This window comes from Phodopus roborovskii, unplaced genomic scaffold (assembly GCF_943737965.1).
Source record: "Phodopus roborovskii unplaced genomic scaffold, PHOROB, whole genome shotgun sequence".
Lineage (NCBI taxonomy): Eukaryota > Metazoa > Chordata > Mammalia > Rodentia > Cricetidae > Phodopus > Phodopus roborovskii.
The window spans coordinates 14,052,388-14,071,667 of NW_026126514.1; the positions used below are offsets into that span (position 1 = coordinate 14,052,388).

The 19,280-nt window shown below is 48.5% G+C and overlaps 3 protein-coding genes across 3 annotated transcripts; all 3 read right to left on the reverse strand.

Annotated features, from left to right (window-relative positions):
• Nucleotides 1–2,042: 2,042 nt before the first annotated feature.
• On the reverse strand, nucleotides 2,043–5,393 carry LOC127230787 (E3 ubiquitin-protein ligase RBBP6-like; the record flags this gene model as incomplete). Its single annotated transcript, XM_051196080.1, has 1 exon — nucleotides 2,043–5,393. A coding segment is annotated over exon 1 (3,351 nt), but the record flags the coding sequence as incomplete, so codon positions are not given.
• A 3,256-nt stretch (nucleotides 5,394–8,649) lies between these two features.
• LOC127230788 (E3 ubiquitin-protein ligase RBBP6-like) lies at nucleotides 8,650–11,998 on the reverse strand (the record flags this gene model as incomplete). Its single annotated transcript, XM_051196081.1, is given in 3 exon segments — nucleotides 8,650–9,233; nucleotides 9,236–9,487; nucleotides 9,490–11,998. Coding segments are annotated over 3 exon segments (3,345 nt in total), but the record flags the coding sequence as incomplete, so codon positions are not given.
• A 21-nt stretch (nucleotides 11,999–12,019) lies between these two features.
• On the reverse strand, nucleotides 12,020–18,620 carry LOC127230746 (E3 ubiquitin-protein ligase RBBP6-like). The gene is given in 3 exon segments (XM_051196056.1): nucleotides 12,020–12,211; nucleotides 15,239–16,891; nucleotides 16,893–18,620. Coding segments are annotated over 3 exon segments (3,573 nt in total).
• Nucleotides 18,621–19,280: the final 660 nt, after the last annotated feature.

A 19,280-nucleotide genomic window follows, 5' to 3' on the forward strand; every position in this document is an offset into this window, starting at 1 on the left:
TGTATTTCTTACTGTGAAGGTAGCCAATAGCTACAGAACACTACTCTTGATTTAGGGTGAAAGGTTCCCAGTCAAAGCCCAGCTTGGTACCCTTGATGTGTATAGAGTGGAAGAGCAGATTCCTTAGCAGTAACCATACATGAGATATTATCAGTATCATCAATTATTTACACTATCAATATACTCTAAAGTTTCCACTTAAACACTTTCAAACACAAAGACAAAGGCACCCTATCTTGATGCTCACTCTGCCTACTCAGTTTTCAGTCTTTTTTGCAAACTTTTATTCTTCTTTGTCACTCAGAAGAAGACATAATTTGTTGTAGGCTAGGACCAGGCACATATGCAGGTTTAAGTCCTTGGTTCTCTTCTTGTAAAGACCCTGCCATCTTAGAGACCCAGTTTTTATCACCTCACCTAATCATAGTTACCTCCCGCAGGACACCATCAACTAAGTACCATATGGACCCTACACACCAAACAAAGTGCAAAGTTACAGGGTCCCTTGCGCTCTCTCTCTCTCTCTCTCTCTCTCTCTTTCTCTCTCTGTCTATCTCTGTTTTCTCTTTCTGTCTCTCTCTGTGTGTGTGTGTGTGTGTGTATCGCTCTGTCCATCTCCATGTCTCTACCTCTCTATCCCCCACTCCCTCTCTCTCGTTGGTCTTTCAAGACAGGATTTATCTGTGTAGTCCTCGTTTTCCTGGAACTCACTCTGTAGACCAGGCTGTTCTCAAACTCACTCTGATCTGTGTACCTCTGCCTCCCAAGTGCTGGAAAGAAAGGTGTGTGTGTGTGCCACTGCTGCCGAGCCGGTGTAAACTTTTTACATTCAAATAATTTGGTTTTCATTTTTCTTTGTGGATTGTATATTGAGTACAAGTTTTTATTGTCATCTTGGAATTGTACATTTCACTGGTTACAGTTCCATGTTAAACATTTATTTGGAAAATACAGAGTAAGTGTCTATAAAGTGTTTGATAGAATTAAATAATCTTACCATTGCTATTTGGAAAAGGAAAGAACTTTGGGGAGAATATTCTGGACAAGGAAATTTTATTCATATATTTATTTAGTTTTCTTATTTAACATATTGAGCCCAGTCTCCTCTCCCTCCCCCTCTCCCACCTTCCCGTGCCCCCCAAACCACCCTTTCATCCCATTCCAACCCCCACTCCACATGTAGTGTGATGCCTTCCAGGAGGGGCCCTCTACATCTGTCAGGTCATCTGGAGTAGGGACTAGGCCCTCCCATCCTGCCTCTAGGTTAAGGGAGTATCCCCTGTCCCTCCCCGCCCCCTCACATGGGTAACGTGCTGCCACAGTCCTTTTGTTTTGTTTTTTTTTATGCATATAGAGTCTTTTTTATTTAATTTTATATAACAAAGTCCAATTAAATGAAAACAAACATTTATACACAATATTTGGGAATTTGGGCGTCGTTCTTTCCCAACTACTTCCTGCTGGTAAGGGGCGCTGTCTTGGGGGATTCGAAGAAGATTCAGATATCCTAGCTGTAGGCCACAGTCCTTTTGTGCACCAGGGCATACATCCTGGTGGCACTGTCAGATGTCCCTTAGACTGCCCAGGCCTTCTCACTGAGGCCCATGTTCAGGGGTTCAGAGTCGGTCCAATGCTGGGTTCCCAGCGACCAGTGTGGGGGTCCATTAGCTCCCCCTGGTTCAGGTCAGCGGTCTCTCTGGGTTTCTGTAGCCTGGGTTTCCTTATCACTCCCCCACTCTTTGCATCTGGTTTCCAGTTCCGCTCAGTGCTTAGCTGTGGGTGTCTGCATCTGTTTCCATCAGCTACTAGGTGAGGGCTCTGTGATGGTAGATAAACGTTAGTTGTCAATCTCATTGTCAGGGAAGGGCATTTAAGGAGCCTTTCTGCCTTTTGCTGGGGTTGTTAGTCGGGGGGTGGGGGGGTTCATCCTTGTAGGTCTCTGGACGTTTCTCTCGAATCAGTATTCTCTTCAAACCAAACCTACGATGGCTCCCTCTTTGATGGTGTGTCTACCTCTTTCTCTTTTTATTTCGCTCGTCAAAATCTTCATCTCTATTCTTTTCCTCCGCCTTCCTCTTTCTTTTTCCTCCCTTGTGAACAAGTAGTGTGCTTTTCTCAGGCTTCTTGGCCTTTTCATCCTCACCAGCCGGCTTTTCTGGCTGGATGTCTTTGGTAGAGTCCCTTGTCACCTTCTCCTTCTTGACTGGCTCTGTCTCGAGGTGTCCCTTTACAGATTTAGAGTGGGCTCTTCTGGGAGTTCCGGTGACATCGTCATCCTTCTGAAATGATGGTGACGCTTTTGCAGAGCCGGTCTTTGCACCGTCTTCTTTGGCGTTTTTAAGTGGAGGTTCGGACCAAGGAGCTTTTCCAGGCTCCCCGTCTTCTTTGTCTTGGGGTCCTTTAGAAGGTCTTAAAACTTTTTCTTTCTTGGCTTGAGCAGAGCCATCGCTTTTCCGTTTGGTCTCATCACTCTTTCGGTTTGGCTTACCGTTTTCTCTCTTGTCTCTTTCAGATACTGATTCGCAAGTGACAGATTCTGCTCCCATGGGTTCATCCCTAACAGGGGTAGCATCCTCTCTCCTTGGGAGGAAAACGAGTGTTTCTGTCTTAGTGTCATCAGCACGAGATGACTCTCTGGATGTCCCGGAAGGCTCTAACAGCTCGTGGGCCAGGACGCTCTCACTCTCCTCCCCCTTTCTTCCTTTTCTGTGTTTCTCGGGCTTGTTTCCTTTATCGTCGCCGGCAACGTTCTCCCACTCCTGTGCTTCTGCATTATCTTTCCGATTGTGATTCTCTCTCGATGACAGCTTTTCTGGATAGCTGCCACCTAGATTTCTAGTTCTGTGACTTCGTCCAGCACGACAGTCGTCTCTGCGCCCCCCAGGGAAGGGTGGATTTCTGACAGTAGGAGGTTTAAGCCTTTCTGGAGAGAAGCCCCCTCTGTCAGCAGCGGGCCTCGGCTGTGCCCCCACAGCATATCCTTTGTAGTACTTCCGGTACCACTCTCGGTATTCCCTCTCCGGTTCTCGGTGGTAGCGTTCTTTCTCAAATGGGTCTCTCCTTTCGACACTCGGTCCGGAACAGGCTTTATTGCCATAAGGGGGTGGAACTTCTCTGCATCTATTAAAATACTGACGTTCTGTTTCTCCTTGATGTCCATTCGGCTTCCTGGGAGACTGACCCCCAAAGGCTTGAGGAGATCTTGCACGATAACGTCTATGTCTATGTGGAGGCGACCTTGACCTCGATCGGTGATCACCACGTCCGCGAGATCTGGACCGTGAACGAAAATTGCGGCTCTTGCCTCTGCCTCTCCTCGGGTATGGGGGTGATGGTGAAAGGGAGCGAGAGTGTGAGCGGCTGAAGGATCGAGAGCAAGAGCCTGACCTTGTCAAGCCAGATCTTGATTTCAAGCAAGGGTATGAACTTCTTGAATACGATGAACCACTAGAGGGCGATGTAGACCCTCCCTTTAGTTGTGGTGGCGCTCTATAGAATTCTTCCCTGGTCACAGGTGGTGCTTGCGCGGTAGGGAGGGCGTTTGAATGAGCAGTCTGAGCCCCTGACGAAACCCAAAGCGTTGATATGTTGGCGAGAGCTGCGGGAGATCCTGCAGGAGGAAACTGAGGAGAAAACTGTGCGGGAGGTACACCCGGAGGAAGAGGGAGCGCATCGGGAGGCGGCGCATACAAAGGAGGCGGTGGTACGGGTACAAAGACTGGAGTTGCCGGTAGTGACGGGTCTTGAGGGCCCTGTGATCTTTCGCTGTGGCGTCGCCCGCGGTTGATACTTCTGTAACAATTTCTTTCCCCTCTTCTAATGGGCTGTGGCGGAGAAACCGGGTAGCCGAGTTTGTTGGAACGTCCCCAACCTGGTGGACCACCACCTGGACGAGCAGTATTTATTCCTACTGGACCGGTTGTGGGGATCAGCTGTCCACCTGATGGTGACTGTCCCAGCAATGATGGAGCTCCAAGGGCAGGCACTCGGTGACCCTTCCACCCTCCCACGAGTGCAGCGCTTGCCATTGAGCAGGCTCCCTCCGAGTGTTCCCATGCGAGGGCGGCAGCTGGCGATAATTTAGTATCAGAATCCCGGACAGGGCCCTCTGACTTTTCCGAATGGACCGAGACAGTCGCTGCTGCAGTTCTATCGGGTCCTGGAGCTGGGGCAGGAGACGGATTTCCAGGCACAGGAGGAGCCAAGCAAGATGGATTTGAAGGGAACGACGACGCTACGGAGGGAGTTGGACGACGAGAGGAGGAAGACGCCCCTGGAGTCATGGAAGGATCCTGCTGTCTTGATATTGGAGACCTCATCAGAGGCTGCGGGGTCCGCTGGGCGCGTGGTCTTGGTGGTGGTAATGGGCGTGGGGGTGGCCGTACCTGTTGTCGCAGTCTTATTGGATAGCCAGTCCCGTTTTTGAAGTTCTCAATAGCCTGCCGTAAAAACTTGTTGGCCGTCAAGGCATCAGGAGAAACTTCGTTTTGCTGACACGTTGGACATGTATGGTCATCCGACTCCAGGAGTGCCGTCCGGATACACTCATCACAGTAACTGTTTCCACAGCAGGGGATGAGAGCAGCGTCAGTCATAAGGTCCTTGCAGATGAGGCACAGAAGCTCCTCTGGGATAGGATCATCGTCTGAAGATGATGACGATGACCGCTCCTCTGGCAAGAAGGGTGGCTTCTCTTTCTTCCCAATTGCATAGGCCTCTGCATCTATCTTTGGTATTGCGTATTTTCCAGTGTTCGTAAGCATCGCGCCTTTTATGCTGGGATCCTTCACTTCCATCATAAAACTTGTGGGAATTCCACTGCTCCTTTTGATCCTACGGCCAGGTTCAAAGTCCTTATCCCCGTTTGTTGGGCAATCCTTAATATAATGGCCAGGCTTGCCGCAACGAAAGCAGGTATAAGATGGAGGTGGTGGACCTACAGCTTTCTTCGTGTAGTTGACTGGGTCGTATCGATGGCCAGATTGCGCCATCATTGCTTGGATTTTATCTTCCTCGGCAGCATTGGCTTCAGCCAGATTGGCGGTCCTTGTAAGCTGGGCCAGAGAAATAGACGCAGGAGAGCCATCGATTGCTTTTGTAGTTCCCATCCCTCGTTCACTTCGACTTTTAACATAGGTCCTGCTTGTGGACTTCACACCTGCCGCAGGAATTCTTCTGACAATTACAGATGAATTTTTAGGAATGAGCGCAGTATCCTCAGGATAGTCTTCTTTCGTCTGTGCGTTGCTGATCTGCAGATCGCTATGGGTAGCTTTCAGCTTTTCTCTGCTCATAATCTTCTTCTTTAAGTCGCAGAGGGAGATATGGAGCCCATCAAAGGTGACGATGTCGTAGTGGAGTTTAGAGGAAAATTTATAGTGCACACAGGACATGGTGGCAAAGGATTCCTTGTGCTAGGCACCCTGCTGACGGCTGACGATTGCAGCAGCTCTGGGGCCCAGGGGTCTCGGCCTGAAGTGTGGGCCTGAAGGTGGCCCCGGGGCTCCGAGGTAACTCTTGTCTACAAAGACCAGGCCGGAAAGTCCAAGAATCCAGAAGTTGTTCGGTCCACGAGGCCCAGTGTTTCGCTTGATCTTCAGGAGCCGCTGGAGCCGCAAGGAACTACAAGGTTCTAATGCGGGTGAAGGCGTGCACTTGCTAGCAAGGCCAGAGCAAGCAGACAGAAAGCAACAGCTTCCTTCTTGCACCTTCTTATATATGCTCCCAGCAGAAGGCATTATGCAGATTAAGGGTGTCACCTCCCACCTCAAGACCCGGATGAGAAGCTCCAATTCCGCCATTTTGAATTAAATTGACAACCAAGAATAGGTCATCCTCTCTTACCCTCAGCTTTTTTATTTTACTTTATTTTTGGGCTTTTCGTTTTCCCTTTTTTCTTCCTTCCTTCCTTCCTTCCCTTCTTCCTTCCTTCCTTCCTTTCTTTCTTTCTTTCTTTCTTCCTTTCTTTCTTTGTTTCTTACTTTTTGTCTTTCTCTCACTCCCTCTAACTCTCTGTGTGTCTGTTGGTCGGTGTTTCTGTCTTTGCTTCCTTCTTTTGAGGCTGTTTTATTTTTTATTTTTTTATTGGGTTTTGCTGTATTTTTTCTTATTTTTACATATCGATCCCACACCCCTCTCCCTCCCTCCCTTTACCCATTCTATCCACCCCTCCATCAACTCCACAGAGTGGGCGATGACTTCCAGGAGTGTTCAACCAAATCTGTCAAACCATTCTAAGTAGGGACTAGGCCCACTTCCCGGCCTCTAAGCTAAGGTAGTATTGCTCCATGGAGAATGTGATACCAAAGTCATTTGGCGCACCTGGGATACATCATCCTGGTTCCATCAGGCAGGTTTTTTTTTTTTTGTGCAGCCTTAACTGTCCTAGAAGTAACTTTTTACAACAGGCTGACCTTGATCACATACACCTGGTACACCTGGTTTTTTTTTTTTTTTTTTTTGACTTTTAACTGTTAAATTACTCTCATTCAGCAAGTGAACCCAGGATTGCTTAACAAGTAAAAAAATAGATTATATTTACTTACCGAGGTTTACAATTACCTTATTGGTCACACAAAGACATTAACTAAATCAGTAAAGTAAAATTTGTATTTCTTACTGTGAAGGTAGCCAATAGCTACAGAACACTACTCTTGATTTAGGGTGAAAGGTTCCCAGTCAAAGCCCAGCTTGGTACCCTTGATGTGTATAGAGTGGAAGAGCAGATTCCTTAGCAGTAACCATACATGAGATATTATCAGTATCATCAATTATTTACACTATCAATATACTCTAAAGTTTCCACTTAAACACTTTCAAACACAAAGACAAAGGCACCCTATCTTGATGCTCACTCTGCCTACTCAGTTTTCAGTCTTTTTTGCAAACTTTTATTCTTCTTTGTCACTCAGAAGAAGACATAATTTGTTGTAGGCTAGGACCAGGCACATATGCAGGTTTAAGTCCTTGGTTCTCTTCTTGTAAAGACCCTGCCATCTTAGAGACCCAGTTTTTATCACCTCACCTAATCATAGTTACCTCCCGCAGGACACCATCAACTAAGTACCATATGGACCCTACACACCAAACAAAGTGCAAAGTTACAGGGTCCCTTGCTCTCTCTCTCTCTCTCTGTCTCTCTCTCTTTCTCTCTCTGTCTATCTCTGTTTTCTCTTTCTGTCTCTCTCTGTGTGTGTGTGTGTGTATCGCTCTGTCCATCTCCATGTCTCTACCTCTCTATCCCCCACTCCCTCTCTCTCGTTGGTCTTTCAAGACAGGATTTATCTGTGTAGTCCTCGTTTTCCTGGAACTCACTCTGTAGACCAGGCTGTTCTCAAACTCACTCTGATCTGTGTACCTCTGCCTCCCAAGTGCTGGAAAGAAAGGTGTGTGTGTGTGCCACTGCTGCCGAGCCGGTGTAAACTTTTTACATTCAAATAATTTGGTTTTCATTTTTCTTTGTGGATTGTATATTGAGTACAAGTTTTTATTGTCATCTTGGAATTGTACATTTCACTGGTTACAGTTCCATGTTAAACATTTATTTGGAAAATACAGAGTAAGTGTCTATAAAGTGTTTGATAGAATTAAATAATCTTACCATTGCTATTTGGAAAAGGAAAGAACTTTGGGGAGAATATTCTGGACAAGGAAATTTTATTCATATATTTATTTAGTTTTCTTATTTAACATATTGAGCCCAGTCTCCTCTCCCTCCCCCTCTCCCACCTTCCCGTGCCCCCCAAACCACCCTTTCATCCCATTCCAACCCCCACTCCACATGTAGTGTGATGCCTTCCAGGAGGGGCCCTCTACATCTGTCAGGTCATCTGGAGTAGGGACTAGGCCCTCCCATCCTGCCTCTAGGTTAAGGGGAGTATCCCCTGTCCCTCCCCGCCCCCTCACATGGGTAACGTGCTGCCACAGTCCTTTTGTTTTGTTTTTTTTTTTTATGCATATAGAGTCTTTTTTATTTAATTTTATATAACAAAGTCCAATTAAATGAAAACAAACATTTATACACAATATTTGGGAATTTGGGCGTCGTTCTTTCCCAACTACTTCCTGCTGGTAAGGGGCGCTGTCTTGGGGGATTCGAAGAAGATTCAGATATCCTAGCTGTAGGCCACAGTCCTTTTGTGCACCAGGGCATACATCCTGGTGGCACTGTCAGATGTCCCTTAGACTGCCCAGGCCTTCTCACTGAGGCCCATGTTCAGGGGTTCAGAGTCGGTCCAATGCTGGGTTCCCAGCGACCAGTGTGGGGGTCCATTAGCTCCCCCTGGTTCAGGTCAGCGGTCTCTCTGGGTTTCTGTAGCCTGGGTTTCCTTATCACTCCCCCACTCTTTGCATCTGGTTTCCAGTTCCGCTCAGTGCTTAGCTGTGGGTGTCTGCATCTGTTTCCATCAGCTACTAGGTGAGGGCTCTGTGATGGTAGATAAACGTTAGTTGTCAATCTCATTGTCAGGGAAGGGCATTTAAGGAGCCTTTCTGCCTTTTGCTGGGGTTGTTAGTCGGGGGGGTGGGGGGTTCATCCTTGTAGGTCTCTGGACGTTTCTCTCGAATCAGTATTCTCTTCAAACCAAACCTACGATGGCTCCCTCTTTGATGGTGTGTCTACCTCTTTCTCTTTTTATTTCGCTCGTCAAAATCTTCATCTCTATTCTTTTCCTCCGCCTTCCTCTTTCTTTTTCCTCCCTTGTGAACAAGTAGTGTGCTTTTCTCAGGCTTCTTGGCCTTTTCATCCTCACCAGCCGGCTTTTCTGGCTGGATGTCTTTGGTAGAGTCCCTTGTCACCTTCTCCTTCTTGACTGGCTCTGTCTCGAGGTGTCCCTTTACAGATTTAGAGTGGGCTCTTCTGGGAGTTCCGGTGACATCGTCATCCTTCTGAAATGATGGTGACGCTTTTGCAGAGCCGGTCTTTGCACCGTCTTCTTTGGCGTTTTTAAGTGGAGGTTCGGACCAAGGAGCTTTTCCAGGCTCCCCGTCTTCTTTGTCTTGGGGTCCTTTAGAAGGTCTTAAAACTTTTTCTTTCTTGGCTTGAGCAGAGCCATCGCTTTTCCGTTTGGTCTCATCACTCTTTCGGTTTGGCTTACCGTTTTCTCTCTTGTCTCTTTCAGATACTGATTCGCAAGTGACAGATTCTGCTCCCATGGGTTCATCCCTAACAGGGGTAGCATCCTCTCTCCTTGGGAGGAAAACGAGTGTTTCTGTCTTAGTGTCATCAGCACGAGTGACTCTCTGGATGTCCCGGAAGGCTCTAACAGCTCGTGGGCCAGGACGCTCTCACTCTCCTCCCCCTTTCTTCCTTTTCTGTGTTTCTCGGGCTTGTTTCCTTTATCGTCGCCGGCAACGTTCTCCCACTCCTGTGCTTCTGCATTATCTTTCCGATTGTGATTCTCTCTCGATGACAGCTTTTCTGGATAGCTGCCACCTAGATTTCTAGTTCTGTGACTTCGTCCAGCACGACAGTCGTCTCTGCGCCCCCAGGGAAGGGTGGATTTCTGACAGTAGGAGGTTTAAGCCTTTCTGGAGAGAAGCCCCCTCTGTCAGCAGCGGGCCTCGGCTGTGCCCCCACAGCATATCCTTTGTAGTACTTCCGGTACCACTCTCGGTATTCCCTCTCCGGTTCTCGGTGGTAGCGTTCTTTCTCAAATGGGTCTCTCCTTTCGACACTCGGTCCGGAACAGGCTTTATTGCCATAAGGGGGTGGAACTTCTCTGCATCTATTAAAATACTGACGTTCTGTTTCTCCTTGATGTCCATTCGGCTTCCTGGGAGACTGACCCCCAAAGGCTTGAGGAGATCTTGCACGATAACGTCTATGTCTATGTGGAGGCGACCTTGACCTCGATCGGTGATCACCACGTCCGCGAGATCTGGACCGTGAACGAAAATTGCGGCTCTTGCCTCTGCCTCTCCTCGGGTATGGGGGTGATGGTGAAAGGGAGCGAGAGTGTGAGCGGCTGAAGGATCGAGAGCAAGAGCCTGACCTTGTCAAGCCAGATCTTGATTTCAAGCAAGGGTATGAACTTCTTGAATACGATGAACCACTAGAGGGCGATGTAGACCCTCCCTTTAGTTGTGGTGGCGCTCTATAGAATTCTTCCCTGGTCACAGGTGGTGCTTGCGCGGTAGGGAGGGCGTTTGAATGAGCAGTCTGAGCCCCTGACGAAACCCAAAGCGTTGATATGTTGGCGAGAGCTGCGGGAGATCCTGCAGGAGGAAACTGAGGAGAAAACTGTGCGGGAGGTACACCCGGAGGAAGAGGGAGCGCATCGGGAGGCGGCGCATACAAAGGAGGCGGTGGTACGGGTACAAAGACTGGAGTTGCCGGTAGTGACGGGTCTTGAGGGCCCTGTGATCTTTCGCTGTGGCGTCGCCCGCGGTTGATACTTCTGTAACAATTTCTTTCCCCTCTTCTAATGGGCTGTGGCGGAGAAACCGGGTAGCCGAGTTTGTTGGAACGTCCCCAACCTGGTGGACCACCACCTGGACGAGCAGTATTTATTCCTACTGGACCGGTTGTGGGGATCAGCTGTCCACCTGATGGTGACTGTCCCAGCAATGATGGAGCTCCAAGGGCAGGCACTCGGTGACCCTTCCACCCTCCCACGAGTGCAGCGCTTGCCATTGAGCAGGCTCCCTCCGAGTGTTCCCATGCGAGGGCGGCAGCTGGCGATAATTTAGTATCAGAATCCCGGACAGGGCCCTCTGACTTTTCCGAATGGACCGAGACAGTCGCTGCTGCAGTTCTATCGGGTCCTGGAGCTGGGGCAGGAGACGGATTTCCAGGCACAGGAGGAGCCAAGCAAGATGGATTTGAAGGGAACGACGACGCTACGGAGGGAGTTGGACGACGAGAGGAGGAAGACGCCCCTGGAGTCATGGAAGGATCCTGCTGTCTTGATATTGGAGACCTCATCAGAGGCTGCGGGGTCCGCTGGGCGCGTGGTCTTGGTGGTGGTAATGGGCGTGGGGGTGGCCGTACCTGTTGTCGCAGTCTTATTGGATAGCCAGTCCCGTTTTTGAAGTTCTCAATAGCCTGCCGTAAAAACTTGTTGGCCGTCAAGGCATCAGGAGAAACTTCGTTTTGCTGACACGTTGGACATGTATGGTCATCCGACTCCAGGAGTGCCGTCCGGATACACTCATCACAGTAACTGTTTCCACAGCAGGGGATGAGAGCAGCGTCAGTCATAAGGTCCTTGCAGATGAGGCACAGAAGCTCCTCTGGGATAGGATCATCGTCTGAAGATGATGACGATGACCGCTCCTCTGGCAAGAAGGGTGGCTTCTCTTTCTTCCCAATTGCATAGGCCTCTGCATCTATCTTTGGTATTGCGTATTTTCCAGTGTTCGTAAGCATCGCGCCTTTTATGCTGGGATCCTTCACTTCCATCATAAAACTTGTGGGAATTCCACTGCTCCTTTTGATCCTACGGCCAGGTTCAAAGTCCTTATCCCCGTTTGTTGGGCAATCCTTAATATAATGGCCAGGCTTGCCGCAACGAAAGCAGGTATAAGATGGAGGTGGTGGACCTACAGCTTTCTTCGTGTAGTTGACTGGGTCGTATCGATGGCCAGATTGCGCCATCATTGCTTGGATTTTATCTTCCTCGGCAGCATTGGCTTCAGCCAGATTGGCGGTCCTTGTAAGCTGGGCCAGAGAAATAGACGCAGGAGAGCCATCGATTGCTTTTGTAGTTCCCATCCCTCGTTCACTTCGACTTTTAACATAGGTCCTGCTTGTGGACTTCACACCTGCCGCAGGAATTCTTCTGACAATTACAGATGAATTTTTAGGAATGAGCGCAGTATCCTCAGGATAGTCTTCTTTCGTCTGTGCGTTGCTGATCTGCAGATCGCTATGGGTAGCTTTCAGCTTTTCTCTGCTCATAATCTTCTTCTTTAAGTCGCAGAGGGAGATATGGAGCCCATCAAAGGTGACGATGTCGTAGTGGAGTTTAGAGGAAAATTTATAGTGCACACAGGACATGGTGGCAAAGGATTCCTTGTGCTAGGCACCCTGCTGACGGCTGACGATTGCAGCAGCTCTGGGGCCCAGGGGTCTCGGCCTGAAGTGTGGGCCTGAAGGTGGCCCCGGGGCTCCGAGGTAACTCTTGTCTACAAAGACCAGGCCGGAAAGTCCAAGAATCCAGAAGTTGTTCGGTCCACGAGGCCCAGTGTTTCGCTTGATCTTCAGGAGCCGCTGGAGCCGCAAGGAACTACAAGGTTCTAATGCGGGTGAAGGCGTGCACTTGCTAGCAAGGCCAGAGCAAGCAGACAGAAAGCAACAGCTTCCTTCTTGCACCTTCTTATATATGCTCCCAGCAGAAGGCATTATGCAGATTAAGGGTGTCACCTCCCACCTCAAGACCCGGATGAGAAGCTCCAATTCCGCCATTTTGAATTAAATTGACAACCAAGAATAGGTCATCCTCTCTTACCCTCAGCTTTTTTATTTTACTTTATTTTTGGGCTTTTCGTTTTCCCTTTTTCTTCCTTCCTTCCTTCCTTCCCTTCTTCCTTCCTTCCTTCCTTCCTTTCTTTCTTTCTTCCTTCCTTTCTTTCTTTGTTTCTTACTTTTTGTCTTTCTCTCACTCCCTCTAACTCTCTGTGTGTCTGTTGGTCGGTGTTTCTGTCTTTGCTTCCTTCTTTTGAGGCTGTTTTATTTTTTATTTTTTTATTGGGTTTTGCTGTATTTTTTTCTTATTTTTACATATCGATCCCACACCCCTCTCCCTCCCTCCCTTTACCCATTCTATCCACCCCTCCATCAACTCCACAGAGTGGGCGATGACTTCCAGGAGTGTTCAACCAAATCTGTCAAACCATTCTAAGTAGGGACTAGGCCCACTTCCCGGCCTCTAAGCTAAGGTAGTATTGCTCCATGGAGAATGTGATACCAAAGTCATTTGGCGCACCTGGGATACATCATCCTGGTTCCATCAGGCAGTTTTTTTTTTTTTTTTGTGCAGCCTTAACTGTCCTAGAAGTAACTTTTTACAACAGGCTGACCTTGATCACATACACCTGGTACACCTGGTTTTTTTTTTTTTTTTTTTTTTTTGACTTTTAACTGTTAAATTACTCTCATTCAGCAAGTGAACCCAGGATTGCTTAACAAGTAAAAAAATAGATTATATTTACTTACCGAGGTTTACAATTACCTTATTGGTCACACAAAGACATTAACTAAATCAGTAAAGTAAAATTTGTATTTCTTACTGTGAAGGTAGCCAATAGCTACAGAACACTACTCTTGATTTAGGGTGAAAGGTTCCCAGTCAAAGCCCAGCTTGGTACCCTTGATGTGTATAGAGTGGAAGAGCAGATTCCTTAGCAGTAACCATACATGAGATATTATCAGTATCATCAATTATTTACACTATCAATATACTCTAAAGTTTCCACTTAAACACTTTCAAACACAAAGACAAAGGCACCCTATCTTGATGCTCACTCTGCCTACTCAGTTTTCAGTCTTTTTTGCAAACTTTTATTCTTCTTTGTCACTCAGAAGAAGACATAATTTGTTGTAGGCTAGGACCAGGCACATATGCAGGTTTAAGTCCTTGGTTCTCTTCTTGTAAAGACCCTGCCATCTTAGAGACCCAGTTTTTATCACCTCACCTAATCATAGTTACCTCCCGCAGGACACCATCAACTAAGTACCATATGGACCCTACACACCAAACAAAGTGCAAAGTTACAGGGTCCCTTGCGCTCTCTCTCTCTCTCTCTCTCTCTCTCTCTCTCTTTCTCTCTCTGTCTATCTCTGTTTTCTCTTTCTGTCTGTGTGTGTGTGTGTGTGTGTGTGTGTATCGCTCTGTCCATCTCCATGTCTCTACCTCTCTATCCCCCACTCCCTCTCTCTCGTTGGTCTTTCAAGACAGGATTTATCTGTGTAGTCCTCGTTTTCCTGGAACTCACTCTGTAGACCAGGCTGTTCTCAAACTCACTCTGATCTGTGTACCTCTGCCTCCCAAGTGCTGGAAAGAAAGGTGTGTGTGTGTGCCACTGCTGCCGAGCCGGTGTAAACTTTTTACATTCAAATAATTTGGTTTTCATTTTTCTTTGTGGATTGTATATTGAGTACAAGTTTTTATTGTCATCTTGGAATTGTACATTTCACTGGTTACAGTTCCATGTTAAACATTTATTTGGAAAATACAGAGTAAGTGTCTATAAAGTGTTTGATAGAATTAAATAATCTTACCATTGCTATTTGGAAAAGGAAAGAACTTTGGGGAGAATATTCTGGACAAGGAAATTTTATTCATATATTTATTTAGTTTTCTTATTTTACATATTGAGCCCAGTCTCCTCTCCCTCCCCCTCTCCCACCTTCCCGTGCCCCCCAAACCACCCTTTCATCCCATTCCAACCCCCACTCCACATGTAGTGTGATGCCTTCCAGGAGGGGCCCTCTACATCTGTCAGGTCATCTGGAGTAGGGACTAGGCCCTCCCATCCTGCCTCTAGGTTAAGGGAGTATCCCCTGTCCCTCCCCGCCCCCTCACATGGGTAACGTGCTGCCACAGTCCTTTTGTTTTGTTTTTTTTTTATGCATATAGAGTCTTTTTTATTTAATTTTATATAACAAAGTCCAATTAAATGAAAACAAACATTTATACACAATATTTGGGAATTTGGGCGTCGTTCTTTCCCAACTACTTCCTGCTGGTAAGGGGCGCTGTCTTGGGGGATTCGAAGAAGATTCAGATATCCTAGCTGTAGGCCACAGTCCTTTTGTGCACCAGGGCATACATCCTGGTGGCACTGTCAGATGTCCCTTAGACTGCCCAGGCCTTCTCACTGAGGCCCATGTTCAGGGGTTCAGAGTCGGTCCAATGCTGGGTTCCCAGCGACCAGTGTGGGGGTCCATTAGCTCCCCCTGGTTCAGGTCAGCGGTCTCTCTGGGTTTCTGTAGCCTGGGTTTCCTTATCACTCCCCCACTCTTTGCATCTGGTTTCCAGTTCCGCTCAGTGCTTAGCTGTGGGTGTCTGCATCTGTTTCCATCAGCTACTAGGTGAGGGCTCTGTGATGGTAGATAAACGTTAGTTGTCAATCTCATTGTCAGGGAAGGGCATTTAAGGAGCCTTTCTGCCTTTTGCTGGGGTTGTTAGTCGGGGGGTGGGGGGGTTCATCCTTGTAGGTCTCTGGACGTTTCTCTCGAATCAGTATTCTCTTCAAACCAAACCTACGATGGCTCCCTCTTTGATGGTGTGTCTACCTCTTTCTCTTTTTTATTTCGCTCGTCAAAATCTTCATCTCTATTCTTTTCCTCCGCCTTCCTCTTTCTTTTTCCTCCCTTGTGAACAAGTAGTGTGCTTTTCTCAGGCTTCTTGGCCTTTTCATCCTCACCAGCCGGCTTTTCTGGCTGGATGTCTTTGGTAGAGTCCCTTGTCACCTTCTCCTTCTTGACTGGCTCTGTCTCGAGGTGTCCCTTTACAGATTTAGAGTGGGCTCTTCTGGGAGTTCCGGTGACATCGTCATCCTTCTGAAATGATGGTGACGCTTTTGCAGAGCCGGTCTTTGCACCGTCTTCTTTGGCGTTTTTAAGTGGAGGTTCGGACCAAGGAGCTTTTCCAGGCTCCCCGTCTTCTTTGTCTTGGGGTCCTTTAGAAGGTCTTAAAACTTTTTCTTTCTTGGCTTGAGCAGAGCCATCGCTTTTCCGTTTGGTCTCATCACTCTTTCGGTTTGGCTTACCGTTTTCTCTCTTGTCTCTTTCAGATACTGATTCGCAAGTGACAGATTCTGCTCCCATGGGTTCATCCCTAACAGGGGTAGCATCCTCTCTCCTTGGGAGGAAAACGAGTGTTTCTGTCTTAGTGTCATCAGCACGAGATGACTCTCTGGATGTCCCGGAAGGCTCTAACAGCTCGTGGGCCAGGACGCTCTCACTCTCCTCCCCCTTTCTTCCTTTTCTGTGTTTCTCGGGCTTGTTTCCTTTATCGTCGCCGGCAACGTTCTCCCACTCCTGTGCTTCTGCATTATCTTTCCGATTGTGATTCTCTCTCGATGACAGCTTTTCTGGATAGCTGCCACCTAGATTTCTAGTTCTGTGACTTCGTCCAGCACGACAGTCGTCTCTGCGCCCCCCAGGGAAGGGTGGATTTCTGACAGTAGGAGGTTTAAGCCTTTCTGGAGAGAAGCCCCCTCTGTCAGCAGCGGGCCTCGGCTGTGCCCCCACAGCATATCCTTTGTAGTACTTCCGGTACCACTCTCGGTATTCCCTCTCCGGTTCTCGGTGGTAGCGTTCTTTCTCAAATGGGTCTCTCCTTTCGACACTCGGTCCGGAACAGGCTTTATTGCCATAAGGGGGTGGAACTTCTCTGCATCTATTAAAATACTGACGTTCTGTTTCTCCTTGATGTCCATTCGGCTTCCTGGGAGACTGACCCCCAAAGGCTTGAGGAGATCTTGCACGATAACGTCTATGTCTATGTGGAGGCGACCTTGACCTCGATCGGTGATCACCACGTCCGCGAGATCTGGACCGTGAACGAAAATTGCGGCTCTTGCCTCTGCCTCTCCTCGGGTATGGGGGTGATGGTGAAAGGGAGCGAGAGTGTGAGCGGCTGAAGGATCGAGAGCAAGAGCCTGACCTTGTCAAGCCAGATCTTGATTTCAAGCAAGGGTATGAACTTCTTGAATACGATGAACCACTAGAGGGCGATGTAGACCCTCCCTTTAGTTGTGGTGGCGCTCTATAGAATTCTTCCCTGGTCACAGGTGGTGCTTGCGCGGTAGGGAGGGCGTTTGAATGAGCAGTCTGAGCCCCTGACGAAACCCAAAGCGTTGATATGTTGGCGAGAGCTGCGGGAGATCCTGCAGGAGGAAACTGAGGAGAAAACTGTGCGGGAGGTACACCCGGAGGAAGAGGGGAGCGCATCGGGAGGCGGCGCATACAAAGGAGGCGGTGGTACGGGTACAAAGACTGGAGTTGCCGGTAGTGACGGGTCTTGAGGGCCCTGTGATCTTTCGCTGTGGCGTCGCCCGCGGTTGATACTTCTGTAACAATTTCTTTCCCCTCTTCTAATGGGCTGTGGCGGAGAAACCGGGTAGCCGAGTTTGTTGGAACGTCCCCAACCTGGTGGACCACCACCTGGACGAGCAGTATTTATTCCTACTGGACCGGTTGTGGGGATCAGCTGTCCACCTGATGGTGACTGTCCCAGCAATGATGGAGCTCCAAGGGCAGGCACTCGGTGACCCTTCCACCCTCCCACGAGTGCAGCGCTTGCCATTGAGCAGGCTCCCTCCGAGTGTTCCCATGCGAGGGCGGCAGCTGGCGATAATTTAGTATCAGAATCCCGGACAGGGCCCTCTGACTTTTCCGAATGGACCGAGACAGTCGCTGCTGCAGTTCTATCGGGTCCTGGAGCTGGGGCAGGAGACGGATTTCCAGGCACAGGAGGAGCCAAGCAAGATGGATTTGAAGGGAACGACGACGCTACGGAGGGAGTTGGACGACGAGAGGAGGAAGACGCCCCTGGAGTCATGGAAGGATCCTGCTGTCTTGATATTGGAGACCTCATCAGAGGCTGCGGGGTCCGCTGGGCGCGTGGTCTTGGTGGTGGTAATGGGCGTGGGGGTGGCCGTACCTGTTGTCGCAGTCTTATTGGATAGCCAGTCCCGTTTTTGAAGTTCTCAATAGCCTGCCGTAAAAACTTGTTGGCCGTCAAGGCATCAGGAGAAACTTCGTTTTGCTGACACGTTGGACATGTATGGTCATCCGACTCCAGGAGTGCCGTCCGGATACACTCATCACAGTAACTGTTTCCACAGCAGGGGATGAGAGCAGCGTCAGTCATAAGGTCCTTGCAGATGAGGCACAGAAGCTCCTCTGGGATAGGATCATCGTCTGAAGATGATGACGATGACCGCTCCTCTGGCAAGAAGGGTGGCTTCTCTTTCTTCCCAATTGCATAGGCCTCTGCATCTATCTTTGGTATTGCGTATTTTCCAGTGTTCGTAAGCATCGCGCCTTTTATGCTGGGATCCTTCACTTCCATCATAAAACTTGTGGGAATTCCACTGCTCCTTTTGATCCTACGGCCAGGTTCAAAGTCCTTATCCCCGTTTGTTGGGCAATCCTTAATATAATGGCCAGGCTTGCCGCAACGAAAGCAGGTATAAGATGGAGGTGGTGGACCTACAGCTTTCTTCGTGTAGTTGACTGGGTCGTATCGATGGCCAGATTGCGCCATCATTGCTTGGATTTTATCTTCCTCGGCAGCATTGGCTTCAGCCAGATTGGCGGTCCTTGTAAGCTGGGCCAGAGAAATAGACGCAGGAGAGCCATCGATTGCTTTTGTAGTTCCCATCCCTCGTTCACTTCGACTTTTAACATAGGTCCTGCTTGTGGACTTCACACCTGCCGCAGGAATTCTTCTGACAATTACAGATGAATTTTTAGGAATGAGCGCAGTATCCTCAGGATAGTCTTCTTTCGTCTGTGCGTTGCTGATCTGCAGATCGCTATGGGTAGCTTTCAGCTTTTCTCTGCTCATAATCTTCTTCTTTAAGTCGCAGAGGGAGATATGGAGCCCATCAAAGGTGACGATGTCGTAGTGGAGTTTAGAGGAAAATTTATAGTGCACACAGGACATGGTGGCAAAGGATTCCTTGTGCTAGGCACCCTGCTGACGGCTGACGATTGCAGTCTGGGGCCCAGGGTCTCGGCCTGAAGTGTGGGCCTGAAGGTGGCCCCGGGGCTCCGAGGTAACTCTTGTCTACAAAGACCAGGCCGGAAAGTCCAAGAATCCAGAAGTTGTTCGGTCCACGAGGCCCAGTGTTTCGCTTGATCTTCAGGAGCCGCTGGAGCCGCAAGGAACTACAAGGTTCTAATGCGGGTGAAGGCGTGCACTTGCTAGCAAGGCCAGAGCAAGCAGACAGAAAGCAACAGCTTCCTTCTTGCACCTTCTTATATATGCTCCCAGCAGAAGGCATTATGCAGATTAAGGGTGTCACCTCCCACCTCAAGACCCGGATGAGAAGCTCCAATTCCGCCATTTTGAATTAAATTGACAACCAAGAATAGGTCATCCTCTCTTACCCTCAGCTTTTTTTATTTTACTTTATTTTTGGGCTTTTCGTTTTCCCTTTTTCTTCCTTCCTTCCTTCCCTTCTTCCTTCCTTCCTTCCTTCCTTCCTTCCTTCCTTTCTTCCTTCCTTCCTTTCTTTCTTTGTTTCTTACTTTTTGTCTTTCTCTCACTCCCTCTAACTCTCTGTGTGTCTGTTGGTCGGTGTTTCTGTCTTTGCTTCCTTCT